Here is a 17631-nt window from a genome sequence, read left to right as displayed (position 1 = left end):
ACTCTCAAGAAGGCACCTAGAGATGGTAGAGATAATATTGCAAGGTAGAACATTATTTGCTACCAGATCCAGAGGTAAATGTTGAATAGGACAGGACAGGACAATTCACCTGTGAAAGCCACCTCTTTGCCCAGGTGCCTGCAGGGCACAACCAAACTGGCAGCCCGGTAACAGGTCTCGCCTCACCTCTGAGTGCAAGCCCTCACTGTTTCCTCCAACCTTGGAACAGGCAAATATGTCAATGCCGACCTGCCTCGTCTTCTGGCTGGAAGCACTCATTCTCTCTTACCCATTCACAGATGCATCCAGTCAACAAAACACTTGCTAAGAAGCAGGAAAGCCCACGGGTTCAGAACTCTGGACTGTCTGGGTTTGAATCTTAGCTCCTCCATTTATTAGCTAAGTAATCTTGGCTAGTTGCATAATCTTTCTCTGCCTCAGTTTCCGCAACTTTAAGATAAAGTAAGTATCATTTGCTACCTCACAGAGCTGCAGAGGGGATTCAGTTAACTACACAGTAGTCCTCCCTCCCCCCACAAACCTACTGCCATTTGCAGTTTCCTGTGGTCAACCGTAGTCCCAAAGCTGATGATCCTCTGAGGGTTTGTCAGAAGGTCAATAGTAAGCCTGATGCTACCTCACAGTGCCTGAGTGATTCACCTACTTGATCTCCTGACATAGGTGTTTTATCATCTCATAGCATCACAGGAAGGGTGAACACAAGACAATAAGCTGTACTGAGAGAAACCACATTCATCTAACTTTTATGACACTATATTGTTAAAACTGTTTTATTATTGCTGTGAATCTCTTTCTGTGCCGATATATAAACTAAACTTTATCATAGGTATGTGTGCACAGGAAAAAACATATTATATATATTTGATACTATCCGAGGTTTCAGGCATCCACTGGGGGTCTTGGAACACATACCCCGCAGATCAGGGGTAGCTACTATAATGTTTAAGTGTTCAGAAAAGTGCCTGATATAAATACTGCCATCTACAGGTTGGCTCTTACTATTACTCTCTGTGCAAGTGACTTTTCTAGGCCCTTGGGTACTGGTGACTCAGAAAAAAGGAATGAAACCCCTGCCTCCTTATAGTCAATGAGAAAGACAGAAATATATATATATACATATATATATATATATATACACACACATATATACACATATATACATATATGTGTGTGTATACATATATATGTACATGCATACATTATATATACATGTATACATACATTTATATATACACACACATACGAACATACATATATATATATATATATATATATATATATATATATATATATGTTCAAAGGTGGTAAGGGCTCTAGGAAAGAATGAGTGAGGAAAAACGGATTAAGATTTGTTAGGGGAGAGGGTGTCTAGATAAGGCACCACTGACAAAGGGGACATTTCAGTAAAGTCTCAAGGAGTAAAGGAATGAGCCCTGCAAGCATCTGGGAAGAACATTCCAGGCAGAGGCAAACCAAGATCACACGCTGTGACAAGGGAGTGCTTAGCAGGTTTCCAGGGGACCACAGAGTTACACGTAGTAGGAGCAGAGTGTGTGTGTGTGTGTGTGTGTGTGTGTGTTGGGGGACAAAAGCAGCAGGAGATGGGGTCCAGGAGGTCCAAGGGAATCACCCCACACAGCTTTGGCTTTTCCTTAAGAGTAAGATGAAAGCCACTGGAAAGTTCTGGGCAGGAGTGAGAGGATGTGCTGTGCTCAGAAAAGACAGCAAGAGAAGGAGCAGAGGCAGGATAAAGAGGCTGGCCTTGGACTGACCCAGGCATTGGAGTTCAAACACACCTCTGTGAAACATTCGTATCATGTGGTGGCTTTGAAGGTTCTCATTCATCCATTCTAAACTTCACCAAAACCTATCCAAATCTACGCTGGGTGCTGGAAACATGAACATACGTGAAACACAGTCTCTAGGCTCAAAGCCTCAGCGCACAGTCTGGCAAGAGAGGCCAACATTTAAAGAATTACAGAAGAATAGAAAGTAGAGGTCCAAACAGGATGTAAAGGCCACCTAGAGGAGGTAAATGACTAACTCTCAGGGGATGGCAAGTGTGGTGGTGGGAGCACTCAGTCAAGGGTCCCAGGAAATAGAGACTTCTGGATTGGGTTTTGTAGGCTGAACAGGAGGAAGTACCACAAACATGGTGCTTTGCAGATAACTGGTGCTCAATAAAGAGCTGTTGAACTGAAATGAATGGTTTTGTCCTCCTGAGGCTTTGAGAGTAGAAGGAGAAACGGACAATATCTTCCTAACTCAGAGCGGCTTTATACAGCCAGAACGAGACACAGTCGTTTCCAATCTGGTTAATAAGCCTACTTCGAACACAGAACACTTGCATTCCTCTCTAACAACTATTCCAACCAGCTACCAAATTCCCTTAAATCTGCATGACTATTCTGAAATTTTCCTGCAGTGACTCTAATAAGGAAGGTTTACTGTCAACAAATTTATGAGAAAAAGCAATGTTTGAATGAGTGAAGACAACTTACTGTGGATAAGAAGTAAGGGTGCTGCCTTTGCAGTGAAGGCTTAGTCCGAGCATGGAGAAAAAGTGACTCCCAGAAACAGCCAAAGAGCTAGAGAAGATGATGGAATGCTGCCTCCCTGCCCCTCCCCCATGAAGTGGAGGGGCCTGCCTGTTCCTCTCTCTCCTTGTTTGTGATAGGATCTCCTCCACAAGCCCTCCAGCCCCATCTGTCCTGGCCAAACCATTACTACATCCATGACAGATTAGGTCCAAGTAGATTTCTATAGAAATTCACTGTGTGAAGCCAAGAAGATGGGTTCAGATTCAGGTCTGGGGGCAGGATCTAGAGGAATTAAGGCCAGGAATTTGTGGCGGGGGGAGGGAGAGGGACAGGTTTTAGGCCTTGAAATTGGGGTCTGGGCCAAAATCAGCCAGCTATCAGAAAGGTAAGGATCACATTTGTTATTTAGGTTATAGCTGGGAGACACAGGGTCTGGCACAAAAATGGTGTTTAATAAAGACTGGATTAAAGACTTCTGTTACCCATTGGTACCCAGCATTCTTGACCTGTGCTGTCCTCAAAAGAGTGAATTTTGTCCACAGGTGGTCCCTGGACTGATTCTTAGCAGTGGGCGTGGATGTGTGTCTTCACAGGTACAACAGGAGGTGGATGTGATGCTGAAGTGTAGTGACTGGTCTCCATGGATGACCTCTACACGTGCAAATCAACGAGCCAACAAGCTCACTCTTAAAGGAGTTAGACACAGATGTCCCACATCCTCTACTTATCTTGTATTGAGACACTACCCGGGAGAAAGGAAAACGTACATCCGCATGCATGTGACTGTTCATAGCCACACTCTTCACATTAGCCACAGGAAATAACACACATGTCCGTCAACTGGTGAATGGATAAACAGTGATGTATCCATACAGTGGAACACTATTCGGCAATAAATAAAAGGATGAAGCACTGCTACATGACTCTGCATCAACCTCACAAACATTATGATGAGTCAAAGAAGCCAGCTGTCTCTAGAAAAGGCAAATCTACAGAGACAAAACACAGACCAGTGTGTCACTGGGAGCTGGGGCGAGGACTGACTGAAAAGAGGCACAGAGGCAAAGAGCTTTTTGGGGTGATGGGAATGTTGTAAAACTAGATGGTGGTGGTAAGTGCACACCTCTATCAATGTGATTAAAAAATCATTGAATTGTATCCTTTCACAGAGAAGTTTATGATCTGTAGCTTACATGTCAATGCAGCTGTTTAAAAAGCATACCTCAGTTGGGTGCTGGGTTTCTGCAGCAGCAAGTAGCTGAGGCTTTCCGAGAACCTGCTCTGTGTCAGGCATTGTTCTCAGCCCTACATGATTCCTCCATCCACCTTGTGTTATCCCCACTGCACAGAAGCAGCAATAGGACAGGGAGGTTAGGAACTCGCCCAAGGCTACAGAGAGTGGGGCAAGAGCCAGACTCCAGGCTCCAGCGCTTAATCATTACTCAGTCTCTCTGAGATGGAGAATGGCTAGGCAAACAGCAGCCATCCATTTTTCCAAAGAGCAAACATTCCCCAAACTAAAGGCAACCCTCTCCCCTCTTTAGTTCCTTTTCATCTTTCCCTGCATCCTCTGTCCACCATTCCTTGCTACCCTGGACTATTCAGATTCACTACCAGGCTTGTCTTTGCATCTAGAACACTCCCCAGGGAGGTTTAAGATGGTCCCCGATAAGCCATATTTCCCAGGAGCTGAAGCTGATTTCACAGTGACTCTTGGGAATTAACTCATTTTTCCCTCTGTATCTTCAGAATGCTTTCCCCATGAATTATACAGCTCTTTAATATGAGCATAGTCATTCTGTGTATTTACAGGGTCTTTACAGGAAGTAGAAAACAAGACTGAGGAACAAATGCATGGTTTTCAGAAATCAACCTGAACATTGCCGTTCCTTCCGAAGGACCTGCTCTATACTCTCTGGCCTGAGGCAAATACCTAAATCCTTCCCAAGAAATGCGTAATGAGAACCTTAACAGGCCTGGATGCTCAGGTCAGCGAAGAAAAATGCTCTTGGTTTTAGATTACAAGGGATTTTTGCCTTGCCACCACCCTCTGGCTTTTCCCCCACGGCTAGAGAGAGCATCTCTTGTAGAGATCTGCTTTAGAAGAGCACGCAACCCAAATCAACATTTCCAGTTCAGCAAAGCTGGGGTGGTATGTAGAGGGGGACATTAAGAGAAAAAAGCAAGTGGTTTTCCTCAAGTCAGTACTCTTTCCCACTGGGTGAGTGAGCCCAGGGTTGACTGGGTATGAGGTAGGTTTCCAGCTGTCAACCGCTCAACGTACATTGAAGCCTGGGGCTTTCTCAGTTGCGGTCAATTGGCTTCCTCTGGCTCTTGCTGCCTTGTGTGAGCATGACGGACAACCTTGAAAAGGTTCTGAGATAAAAGCTTCCCTGTTCCCCTGGCAGATCACACAGAAGACTCTGAAGGCAGAGATCAGCCTAATTAGGGCTGCAGCACTCCTACAGTTTGAGGGACCAGAAGCTTGGGCGGCCAGCACCTCTTCAGAGCTTGAGGCTTTCCTGTTCACACCAGAAACACCCCTCTCTCCAGTCTCACTGCTCTTTGATAATATTCTCACTGCAGAAATAACAAACACTCTAAAATCCTGAGGCCTGGAGATATTTGTCAGAGGTAGAAGACCCAACCTGTGAGTCAATGGGGTCTTGACTTCCCATCTCCACTCTGAAGTTGGGGCAACATTACGGCTTCAACAAAACTCTCCCACAGAGGCTTGGGATGAACTTGAAACAGGTTTCCTGAGGGATTGTGGGCAGCACTGAATGTTTAGTAGGAAATGCCCCAAACCAAGATTCCTATAAGGATTTTCCTAAAATACCAATGTGACAGTCCCCCTGCCCTCATCCTGTTGTGCCAGAATCAAATCTGCATTCTTCAGCTGAACCTGAGTGTCATCTTACTATGTGTTTCCTCCTCCAGCCTGTCCAACCTCACCTCTCTTCAGTCACAGCTAAACTTGTGATAATTCACCACAATTTCTCTTTTATTCCCCAGGCCTTTGCACAGTGACCTGCAGAGTCCTCCCTGTACCCATCGCCCCTCCCCAGCCCCAGTTTGCCGTCAGGACTCCTCTCCTGCAAAATGCTTCTGGATAGACTCTCCCCATCTCTCCCCGAGTGATGTGATCCCTAAGCATCCCAGTTACATGGTGGCATTGCCTATGGACTTGACCAGTGTCTCTGTGAGACCCAAAGCTACCTAGGATGGGAATTCGTCCCTTGACATCTTCCCTGCCTCCCAGCACAGTCCACAGGGAACTCCAGCTGACAACCATTCACCCAGTGGATGGGTGAATCAACAACAGCAGGCAAAAAAGAAGCTTTTGGATTTCTGCGAACGGCAGAGCTCTGCACAAGTCTGGGCCAAGGGAGCTAGAGTGAAAGCGGTTGTATTAGCGTGTATTCCAAATCCTAAGGTCCAAGATGAGCTTCTTAGCTCCTGGGACACAGGAATAAAAAGCATAAGCACGTGCACATGCTCTCTTTCATTTATTCTTTCCTTCCAATGGGTGTTACTGTGCCCCTACTGTGTGCTGAGTGGGGCACATAGGACATAGAGGTGAATGGACCAGGTGTGCTCCTGCATTATGGAGCATTTAGCAAGGCCAATGTGGGGAATACCAGCTTCCTGTGTGAAGGGAAAGCTAGTAATAGATTTACAGTGAACAGCCCACATAAGAACTTTTAAGGACTGGCTGAGATTCAATGGTCTCCAAGCCTCCAAATGAACTTGATAAAGAGTCTTTTTATACGTGGTGGAATAACCATCTTCCCTGGGAGGAAGTGGAGACAGGAAAGGAGGAAGTGGTTTCAGAATCTGCTGCAGGGATTCTAGTAAAATCTCAGCTTGGTTCCTGTAATGGTGGTAAGAGCTGTGATAGCTTAAAACTCTTTGCCAGGGGAGAACCCACTGCTCTTCTCTGCACCTTTGGGAAGGGCCAGCAGCTGGCTCCGTGAGGTAAAAGAAGATGGGAAGAAAAGCTCCAGGGCATCTGCCACCACTGGCCTGGGCTCAGACCAAACCAGCAACAAACTTGGAGCCCACAACTGCAGATCTTGGTCCCCACTCTGCAGACAGCAGTTATTCCTACCACCTCCCAGGATATTGCGAGGATTAAATGAGACGGTGTGCCCGTGACATGTTTGGTACTCACGGCCATGACATCTGTAGGTAAATGGCTTTTCCAGTTTAGGATGCTGATGTGGTCATTCTTTTTTTTTTTTTTTTAATTTTTTTTAATGTTTATTTATTTTTGAGAGAGAGAGACAGACAGAGTGAGAGCAGGGGAGGGGCAGAGAGAGAGGGGGACACAGAATCTGAAGCAGGCTCCAGGCTCTGAGCTGTCAGCACAGAGCCCGACGTGGGGCTCGAACCCACAAACTATGGGATCGTGACCTGAGCTGAAGTCAGACACTCAAGGGACTGAGCCACCCAGGTGCTCCTGATGTGGTCATTCTTAATGGAGGCATTATATAAAGACTGAATGAGGGGTGCTTGAGTGGCTCAGTTGGTTAAGCATCTGACTTTGGCTCCTGTCATGATGTTACCGTTTGTGGGTTCAAGCTCCACACTGGGCTCTGTGCTGACAGCATGGAGCCTGGAGCCTGTTTTGGATTCTGTGTCTCCTCGCTCTCTCTCCCTCTGCCCCTCCTTCACTCATGCTCTCTCTCAAAAATAAATAAACATTAAAAAAAAATTTAAAGACTGAATAAGATGATGATTCAGATGCTTAGCTCTTGGGGTGAAGTCCAATGAGTTGTATCGTATTGCATTATATTGTATCGCAATATAATTATAGACTATGATAGGATATATAGCACCATATTATGTAAGCAACAGTACTAGTTTGCATTTATGGAGCACTATGTGCTAGCTCTGTTCTAACCACTTCGTGCCTACAAATTCTCTTATTGTCCTTATTCTATAGGAGAGGAAACTAAGGCCCAGAAAGGTGAGTAACGTGTCCAAGTCATACAACCAAACAGTTGTGGGGGCTGCAGAGCATGCCCTCTGGCCACTAACAAGCACCCAGAACAGCACACATGCCACCCTGGAGCCTGTGCCTCCTGCTCTCCCCCTCCAACAGCAGCATCCAGTCCATCACCTCAAACCTTTCCTTGGAAACCCACCCTGGACCTCCAGTCTACGCCTACTTACATTTTCAACAAGCCATTTCTATTTTAGCCTGCACAGTCCTCATCCCCTATTGTGTAAAGATCTCTTTATCGCCCCAAGACATTCTGCTTTGCCCTTGAAGAGGAGACCCCCATTTCTGAAATGTGGTCAAGGAGTTCATACTGCTCTGCCCACAGGGGTTCTGAATCTATTTGTAGCTCTGAGCTGCTTTTGAAGACTAAGGAATTGAGATTTTATAGAAGGATGCCAATGGTGCTCTTGGCCTTTACCGCCCTGAGCACAAGCCACAGTGTGCAAGCTCTGTTGGGGGTGATGGGACTCATGGAACCCTCCCCCTACTTTAGAACCGAAGCCCTCCTTTGATCTGTTTTAGATACTTAGGTTTTGTGTAAAGTTTCATTTGAAAAGGGGTCGTGTTTTAAAAGATGTTTGAAAACCACTGAAAAGTCCTAACATATTTGGGATTTTTGAACATGTATTAAGGGAATGCTTAGAACCCCCTGGTTTTAATCCTTGCCTTTTTTAGGGTAATAAATGAAGATCTGGCAAGATCAGAAAACCATTTCTCTCTCTCCCTCATCACCAAAGTCTTTGTGATGCCCCTCAGAACCCATTCTGGGCACAAGTCTGATAGTTATGGAGGTCTTCAACTTGATCATCCAGTCTCTCCCATCCTAAGTTTCCGTTATGACTTTCTACCATCATAAAGAACATTCTTAACCCAAGGACAGGCTAAGTCCCTTGGGTGACCATGACAGTGTGTGCTTCAAATTTTCACCAAGCATTTATCCAGCTTCTGGAGTCTTCCAAAGCAGGAAAATAACCACAGAAACATGGTGAGCTCTTAGCTATTCATGAGAGCTCCCTGGGGTCATGGGCCAAAAGAACATCTGAAGAGCCTTACCTGTTTTTCAATGAAAGCATTGATTCTCTGCAACATCCCCTCACATGTGAATTCATATGGCATGTATGGCTCAATCTGTGGAAACAGAACATGGTATCATGAAAGAGGAGGACACAGAACCTAGGACACTTACCCAATCCTCCCCTGATTCACTCACACTCAGGTGCCTCATGAGGGGATAAGACTATGAACTTAGATGTCAACAGCCCTGGGTTTACAACCTCACTCTGCTCCACACTAGCTGTGGGACCCTGACCAAATTACCTACCATCTCTGAGCTTCAGGTTCTTCATGTGTAAAATGGTGATAAGAAAAATCTACCTCTTTTAAGCTGAAGGTTATATGAAAAAAAAAAAAAGAGTAAAGTGCTTAGTTCAGGGTCTAGAACACAGTAGGCATTCAAGAAAAGGTGGAGAGTATCATTTGTTAGAAGTGAAAGCCCCACAGGGCAGGCTCCATGGCTGCTGGGCTGTCTTTGTATCCCAGTGTTGAGCTGGGCGGCACACCCAGGAATTCAGCAAACACCTGTTGAATACATGCATGCTCAATGGTGTAAGAAAAGCACATGATGGTTACTTTAAGGACCCATTATGGTGACTAAGGCATTGGTCTGCATTAGCAGGTGAGGTGAGCACATACGTAAAGAACTTGTGGGGCAGAAAGAGTAATTAAGTGCTGCCGAGGGTTCAGCCATAGGTCTTGGGAGGCCAGAAGGTCAAAGCAGACTTCTGCTTATGCTGGGCTTTTAAAGCCATTTATGATTCTAGCAAGCCAAAATGGGGAAGGCATTTCACGTAGAGCAAGTAGTGGGTTAGACATTCAAGAAGAACAGCAGGTGGGTAGAGCTTGGGATCAGGAAGGCTGGTGAAACAAGGCTGGGAAGAGGTTCACTGCATTTCCACAAAAGGATTTTTCTTTTAATTTTCTTTTCTTTCCTCTTTTCTTTCCTTCCTTCCTTTCTTTCTTTCTTTCTTTCTTTCTTTCTTTCTTTCTTTCTTTCTTTCTTTCTTTCAAGAGAGGGAGAGAGAGAGAGAGAGAGAGAGAGAGAGAGAGAGAGGGAGGGAGGGAGGGAGAGAGGGAGACAGACAGAGGGAGCGACGGAGAGGGAGAGAGAACGCATGTAACAAGTGTGGGAGGGGTGGAGGGAAACAGAGAGAGAATCCCAAGAGGGCTCCACACCTAGCTCAGAGTCTGATGCGGGGCTTGATCTCACCACTGAGAGATCATGACCTGCAATCAAGGGCTGGATGCTCTACTGACTGAGCCATCCAGGCAACCCTTCCACAAAGGGATTTCTATACTAAGGAGCCTAAGCTTTATTTGATGGTATATACCAGAATTATACACTGTCAACTTCACCATTAAAGCCCTGCTCCTAACAATTGCCTTCTTATGAATTTGAGCATCTTACCAGATTCTGGGATATCCCAGAAGGTGCTTCTCTGGGGTTGGGGAGACAATATGATCAATATACTGACACCTGGGAAAGGGGAAGAATGTAGGTTTGATCTCTGCTGCACAGTATAATATGCCAACGTTACAAGGCTTGTGTTTTGGGGGCAGCCAGCAAACATCACCAACCTGAAATGGAAATTTCACTTGGCACAAAATCACTAGCAATCTAGTCTGTTACAGCTTCAGAGAACCCAACAGTACTTGCCAGCAACGGGATAGAGGGCCACCTTCACTATCTCCCACTTAGGTCTATCTACACTTGCTTATCTCAAATTTATAGGGTGGATAACTGGATAAAACACTTAAGAGTTGAAGCCTGAGTAAAACGGAACAGTTGACAGAGAAGACATCCTTCCACGGGCAGCCAAACAGCTGGTATCAAGGCACTTTTTCCCCTTTTGTGTGTGTGTTGATTCACACATCGTATGTGAAATCTTCTTTAACCATGACTGTTAATTTCATAATATATCTTCACATCAGCAATCATAAAATCACACCGGTTTTATCTTAGCCTTTCCTGCCCACAACCATCCAGATAGAGCTAAAAGAGGCTGAGCCATAAGTATTATACTATCAAGGCAGAGCTATTCTGCAGGAACACAGGTCATTTTGTTCCTTAATAGATCACCTCAAAAGAGCTCAAAATACCTAGAAAACTGACTTCCATGTTGCAAGCCTGCCACTTCTCATCTCAAGCTTTTACACTTGCTCTGTCCTCTCTGACCCAGATATAGCCCTTTCTTTTAAAGGATATTTATTTACTCAACTTATGAGTGGTTCTAGAAGCTTTCTATGACTGGCCTACAGCTATGTCTCCTCTTAAAGGCTCACAGAAGGAATGGAAAGAAACTACAGCAGAAGACTTGGCATTTCAAGCTCATTTATATGGTGACAAGTTGAATTTCTAGAGTGAAATAAACATGAGTGGCCATCTGCCATGACATCAACAGATCCAATTATGTGATGGGAAACAGACTGAATACTCTGGGGCCATTCCTACAACTTATTCCAAAGGTCATTTATTAGAAATGGAAGTGAATTAATTCAAAGGGCTCAATGCAATAAATACAGAAAAACGGCTCCTTCAGTATCCTCCTACAAATCTAACCCAATTTAACCAAAGGGATGCTGACTCATTAATTGCTTTGTGGCCCATTAACTATTTTAAATAATATGAAGCCAAATAATTTTCCTCTACAGGAAAAGCAAAGCAAAAAAGAAAAAAAAAAAAAAAAAAAAAAGTGGGTAATTGTATTCTTAAACCAGCCCTACCAGTGAGTTCCATTAGCCATCCTGCTGTGGACAGGAACAGGGAGGGCCCTCTGTGTGGGAAAGTTCTCCAGACTCCTGGCTTTTGATATAAAGAACACTGCTAAGCCTTTGATGTGGGAGCTATTGTGTGGATTTGAGTAGGGGGTGTGTGATAATTTTCTGCATGATAAGCCTTCAACAAGTCAAGGCCTCCTTGGGGAATAGAATGTAAGGGAATGCTCAGTCCACATCCCTACTTGGAGAAACCCAAGTAGGGCCAGTTGTGGAGAAACAGGGGAAGTGTTCTTGGCCATCCTGCTTTGTGGGAAAAGGACTGCTTTTCATATGGCCACAGGATGGATGCCTGCAGGCTGCACTGTGTAGTTCCTGCTACAAACTTCCCAATAACTTCCCACCTTCTCCTTCCTTTTTTCCTCTTTACCTCCCTTCTTCTGAGATGTACTGTCTCTTTTAGTACCCACTCATTAAGTCAGAGTACAGTTCCTAATGGGAAATGCTCTCAGAGATCAGCTGACTCCACCATGGTCCCACCTGACAGACGAGGGTTGCCATCACTCAATGAGAGATGGTCTCAGAAGGTACCAGAAGACCAGGAGTTGAGTCCTAATGATCTCCTCTATCTACTAACTTTAGGATTTTACGTCAGACATATTCTGCAATTTCTGTTGATGATTTCAAATGGCAACTAGGTCATGCCATTCCCCTGCTCAAAACTTCCCATCATACTTAAAGCTCAGAATCCTTGTCATGGCCTGTTTTAAAGGCCCTACACGTTCTGCCTCCAAGGGATCTTTTTATGGTCTCCATTACTTCTGATGAGAAATTGGTGGTCTTTCATATTTTTATCTCCCTAAATGTAATACATTTTCCTCTGGCTGCTTTCACATTTTTTCTCTGGCTGCTTTCAGGATTTTTTTCCCTAACTTTTTGTTTTCTGCAGTTTGGCAACGATGTATACTTAAGTGTTTTTCTTCATATTTATCCTGCTTGGGGTTCATAGAGCTCCCAGGGTCTGCAGGGTGATGTCATTCATTAATTCTTAGCCATTATCTTTTCAAGTATTTCTTCTGGCCATTCTCTCCTCCTTCTGCGATCCCAATTACACATAAACTGGGCTGTTTGAAATTGTCCTACAGGTTTCATATGTTCTTTTTAAATTTCATTCTCCCCACCCCACCCCCTTTTTGTTTCAATCTGCATAGTTTCTATTGATAAGTCTATTGAATAGTTCACTGGTAGTTTCCTCTGCTGATAAGACCACTGAAAGAGTTGTTCATTTCTGATGCATTTTTCAGTTCTAGCATTTTTTCCTTTGGCTTTGAGAAAAAGTTTCCATCTTTCTGCTGAAATTCCCCATCTGCTTACATATACTGTCCACCTTTTTTAACAAATCTTTTAATACTTTATCTTAGTACTTCCAAGTTGCTTTTGAATAAATTCCAACATCTGGGTCATCTCTAGGTGGGTCATGCTACCTTGACTTTTTGAATGTCATGAAATTTAAAGTCTTGTAATTAAATACGAGAAAGCTTGGCACTAAATTTCTGACCCATTTCTAACAAGCATAAGGATTTTTATGGCAGTAAGTTTTTGTATTAATTTCATTACCGACTTCAGCCTTCATTTAAAAGATATTTATTTACTCAACTTACTTACTTATACTTCCCTTTACTTCATTCCATGTTTCTTCTCCTTTTTAAATTTTATATTATCTTAACACACTAGTCAAAAAGACCTAGGTTTCAATCCAGGTGTTTTACTACTTACTAGCTATGTGATCTGGGATAAATTACTTAATTTCTTTCTTTATTGTTTTAAATTTTTTTTAATGTTTATTTATTTTTGAGAGAGAGAGAAAGAGAGAGAGACAGAGTGTGAGTGGGGGAGGGGCAGAGAGAGAGGGAGACACACAATCTGAAGCAGGCTTCAGGCTCTGAGCTGTCAGCACAGAGCCCAGTGTGGGGCTTGAACCCACCAACCATGAGATCATGACCTGAGTAGAAGTTGGATGCTTAACTGACTGAACCAGCCAGATGCCCATAGTTAATTTTTTTTTCATAGTTATTTTTTTTAAACCTCAATCTTTTCATCTGTACAAGAATTAAGTGAGATTAAATGAGACCAGGCTCATATAGATATAGATAGATTCTAGATGTGTAGAAAGTTCTCTCTACATAAGAGCTACTATTATAATTACTTTTTTTTTTTCCTTATGTGATCTTAGTTTTTGGAATAAGATGGAAAAAGATTGATCAGGGTTTTAAAATGTAGAGCACCAGAGGTTCCATGGGGTGAAGTCAATCTCATGTAGGAATGATCAAGTACAACTCCGTGTGCCTCACTCTCTGTGCTTTGTATCAGGCATTCCCATTTGGTGGACAAAAGGGATCTAGTACCTAAAAAGTTTGTACACAATGATCCAATATTTTCTGCCTTTATATTAGCTTTTAAATTACTCATCTTCAAGGGTATGTGCACTTAAGCAAGTGCTGTGGGTTGAATTATGTCCCTCAGAAAGATAATGCTGAATTCCAAACTCCCAGGAGCTGTAAACGTGACCATATTTGACAATATGGTCTTTGCAGAGGTAACCAAGTTAAGATGAGGTCGTACTGAATTAGAGTGGGCCCTAGTCCAGTATGACCAATGTCCTTCCAAGAATGGGAAAGACAGGCGCGCACACACACACACACACACAGATTGAGGTGCTATAGCTGCAAGTTAAGGAATGCCTGGGGCCACCAGAAGGTGGGAGAGGCAAGGAAGAACTCCCCCACTATAGGCTTTGTTTGGAGGGAGCATGACCTTGCCAACATCTTAATTTTGGATGTCTAGCCTCTAGAACTGTGAGAGAATAAATTTCTGTTGTTAAAGCCACCAAGTTTGTGGTTCTTTCCTATGGTAGCCCTAAGAAGCTAATCCTCTGAGGGACTCAGGGACTCAAGAAAGAAAGAAAGAACTATCGATCTCCACAGGAATGACTCCCTGGTGGTGGAGCCATGGATGAGTGGCAGATATTCTGAGGTAGCCCAGTGGGGCCACACTCCACTCAACCTCTTCCCCTTTATTCACACTGTGCCTTGGACCCATGCCCATCTGGGTCCACTTCTCGGTTTAGTTTTGCAAATTCCTACTCATCCTAAAAGACTTAACTCAGTGTTGCATTTTTCTGAAACTTCCCCCTACTTCTGCTTCTTGATCTTTTGCATATTATTTTTGGCACTGAACATAGTCTGCAAACACCTATTCCTCTCTCTCTTAATCCACAGGGTAAATCACTATACTGGGTACAGAGTACAGCAGTGAGAGAGATTTCCTGTCCTCATGTTGCTGACAGTCTAGTGCAAATCCAGACTGTTGGTAACAAAAATGATTATATATGTATTAGTAATAGTGACTTGGTAATGTCAACTAAACACTTATGTGGTAGATGGTATGCTTAAGGGCTTTACATTATCTCACTGAATCCTTACCAATACCTATATAGTAGGTAATACAAGCCTACTTAGAGATGAAGAAACTAAGGCTCAGAGATTAAGTAACTGCCCTAGGGGATGCTACAAGTAGGTGGTAGAGCTGGAACCTCAACTCAAGCGTTCCAGCCTGTCTTCAGTACAGCCATGTCTATATGCTTCTCTGTGACAGAGTGTAAGCAGTGTCTGGAAGGAGGAGTCCAGATAGCAGGGTGCACCCGAAAAGCGTCCAAGGCAGTCTAGGGGTTGGGAGAGGCTAATTTGGCCCATTGCTACTGGGTGGTGAGCGTCTACAGGCAGGGAGCTAGCTTCAATTGTCTACAGAAGTGAGTGTCCCCTATAGGGACTCCATGGGTGCTCTGCATATGGTAGGTAGTTAATTGGGGGCACCTGGGTGGTTCAGTCAGTTAAGCTTCTGACTCTTGGTTTCAGCTCAGGTCATGATCTCATGGTTGGTAAGATCCAACCCGGCATCGGGCTGAACAAGGAGCTTGCTTGGGATTCTCTCTCCCTCCCCCTTTCTCTCTGCTCCTCCCTGACTTGCATATACACATGTGCTCTTTCTGTCTCTCAAAATAAATAAATAAACTTAAACAAAAAGATGTGTAGGTTAAAAAAAAAACAAATAAATAAATGTTATATAAAAACACTTCCCAGTATTTCCTTAATAGTTCCTATCATTCTTACTTTTTGTAGGGGAGCAGGTTTGTGTTTTCCGATCTCGGTGAGAAGTACACAATTAGGCACTAAAACAAGTGTAATTCAAACTCCTACTACTGTATCTGGGACCCAGCAGTCATGCCAAAAGGGTCTGTAGAATCCACACAGGAGTACCAGCTTTGCTCCTGTCTGCCAGAGCACTCATGAACCCTCCCCCGGCCACATTCTACACCATGGCCCTTTTCTCATCCCAGAGGGAAGCTGGCGAGGAAAACTTCTAATTACTCAACCAGATGGCCTGTGAGGCCCACACATTTCAGTTCACAGTACAGATGGGGGAAAATGGAATAAAAGAGACGACCTTTTGACTTAAAATTGCTTTCACGGCATCCTCCACTTCCTCCTGATTGCTGAGGTCAACCGTCCAAACATGGGGCCGGCCAATGAACACTTCAGCATACGGATGCTGGGATGTCAGCTGGAAAAGAAAGAGCACCTCAGTCTCACAGATACTTTTTGTTTCTTTCACCTTCTGTGCTAGACGAAGTGTTATGCTTTTTATGGCATTGTGCTTGCATAGGTAACAAGACATTTTTGTCCTTCCGTGATGATCAAAACCTCCTGAGGACCTATAAGTGGAGACCAACAAAACTGTCAGAGCTCCACAGCTTGAATCCCACTTGGAAAAAGGTCAAAACCAGGGAACACGGCAGTTGGTACAGGTGGCTTCAACCCCCAAAGTCACACCAAGATATAATGAACATTTCACTCTTGGTCACAACCCAGCCCTGAAAATCACCTAGATCAAACTAGTATCTGTTATAAAACACCAACTGGGACAGGTAAGCATAAATAAATTATAATATAGTCAAAAGCTTTAAAGTCATAGGAGGGTGAGTAATTGTATATATGAAATGTGACAGAAAGAAATAAGGCTACAGAAAAACAGAGAATTCTGAAATGCTTTCAGGAGTGATTATTAGCATAACACTGGACCCTCAATACTTCTAAAGATAATGTGGATTCAGCAAAGTTCTAAATTCAGAGGTTTTATTTTAAGAACAAAGGTGGCCAAAGAAACCCAGTATGAAAGCTGGTGATTCTCAGTTCTTGAAGAGTCCATTTTTTGACAGCTAAATTTACCCCTCCAACTGCCTTCCACCTTTTTCTTGTATCCTTTCAGGCAGTGGTGAAGGGAGCTTTCTGGACATTTGTGAGAGCATTCTCAGCCTGCACAAATACTGGGGGTGCTACCCTTGATCTGTGAATCCGTGGGTGAGGACCAGGGAGTGTAGATGATGCCTCACTATGGGTTACAGTCCTGCCCAAGGCAGACCATCCACTTCCCGTACAGCTTCCATGTGCCCCGCTGGCTTTCATGTGGGTTCACAGAATCTAACTCTTTGGCACAGTTTTAATATAGATTGAATTTCCCAGGAACATAATTACCATGTAAATCAAGGGATGTTTGTACTCTGTTTTCATTGGAACTTCACCAATAAGCTGTTACCAACTTTGGAAAAACTAGGACAGCAAAGTCAATGTCACTCAGATTACCTGAGTCTCCATTACAACATACCCAAAACCAGTCTGTGTTTGTAGCTCTCACATAAACGGCAATTACATATATACTTATGTATGTATAGACACTTTTTAACTTGGCTTCTCCTTTATAATATCGCTTATAAGCAAAAAGGGCTAATCATGTTCAGCTGTATGTTTTACTCTTCTCAGACACAAACTTACTCATTCTAAGGAGGGATGAGACATGTTTTCTACTATAGTTCTTGGGAATGGTATACTTCTTAACTACTTACAGACTGAAATATGTATTTCCTTATTGTGAATTATTTTCCTTTATATTAGAGTTAAGGGAATCATTCTTTTTTGAAATTACATAAGTAGGCAGGGCATATTATTTATTAATTTTTTTCAGGACACAAGAGTGGATAATATATTTGTAGTATAACAGGTGCTGGGTCTGGTAGGGTTGACGCTCTTGCTTTAGAGGCTAAGCTGGTTATCTTTTTCTTTCTTCCGTCTCTGGTATCCTCAGAGGATGGGGTGATTTAACTGGCCTCTCTCCATCTCACTCCTAGCCACCATTCTTCGTATCCCACCTCACCACTTGTGTGCCCACACTACTTAG

General features: G+C 43.6%; 1 protein-coding gene across 3 annotated transcripts in view; it reads right to left on the bottom strand.

Annotated features, from left to right (window-relative positions):
* MGAT5 (alpha-1,6-mannosylglycoprotein 6-beta-N-acetylglucosaminyltransferase) overlaps positions 1-17631 on the bottom strand; it is a 338284-nt gene that overhangs the window by 10633 nt on the left and 310020 nt on the right. For all 3 annotated transcript variants that reach the window (XM_042948514.1, XM_042948515.1, XM_042948516.1), the window contains 2 exons: positions 15844-15960; positions 8623-8697 (listed from right to left, as the gene is read on the bottom strand). In XM_042948514.1, the coding sequence (XP_042804448.1) occupies positions 8623-8697; positions 15844-15960 (192 nt within the window). The remainder of the gene's footprint in view (positions 1-8622; positions 8698-15843; positions 15961-17631) is intronic.

This window comes from Panthera leo, chromosome C1 (genome assembly GCF_018350215.1).
Source record: "Panthera leo isolate Ple1 chromosome C1, P.leo_Ple1_pat1.1, whole genome shotgun sequence".
In the NCBI taxonomy this organism is placed as follows: Eukaryota; Metazoa; Chordata; class Mammalia; order Carnivora; family Felidae; genus Panthera; species Panthera leo.
This window is presented reverse-complemented; position numbering and strand designations above follow the sequence as displayed.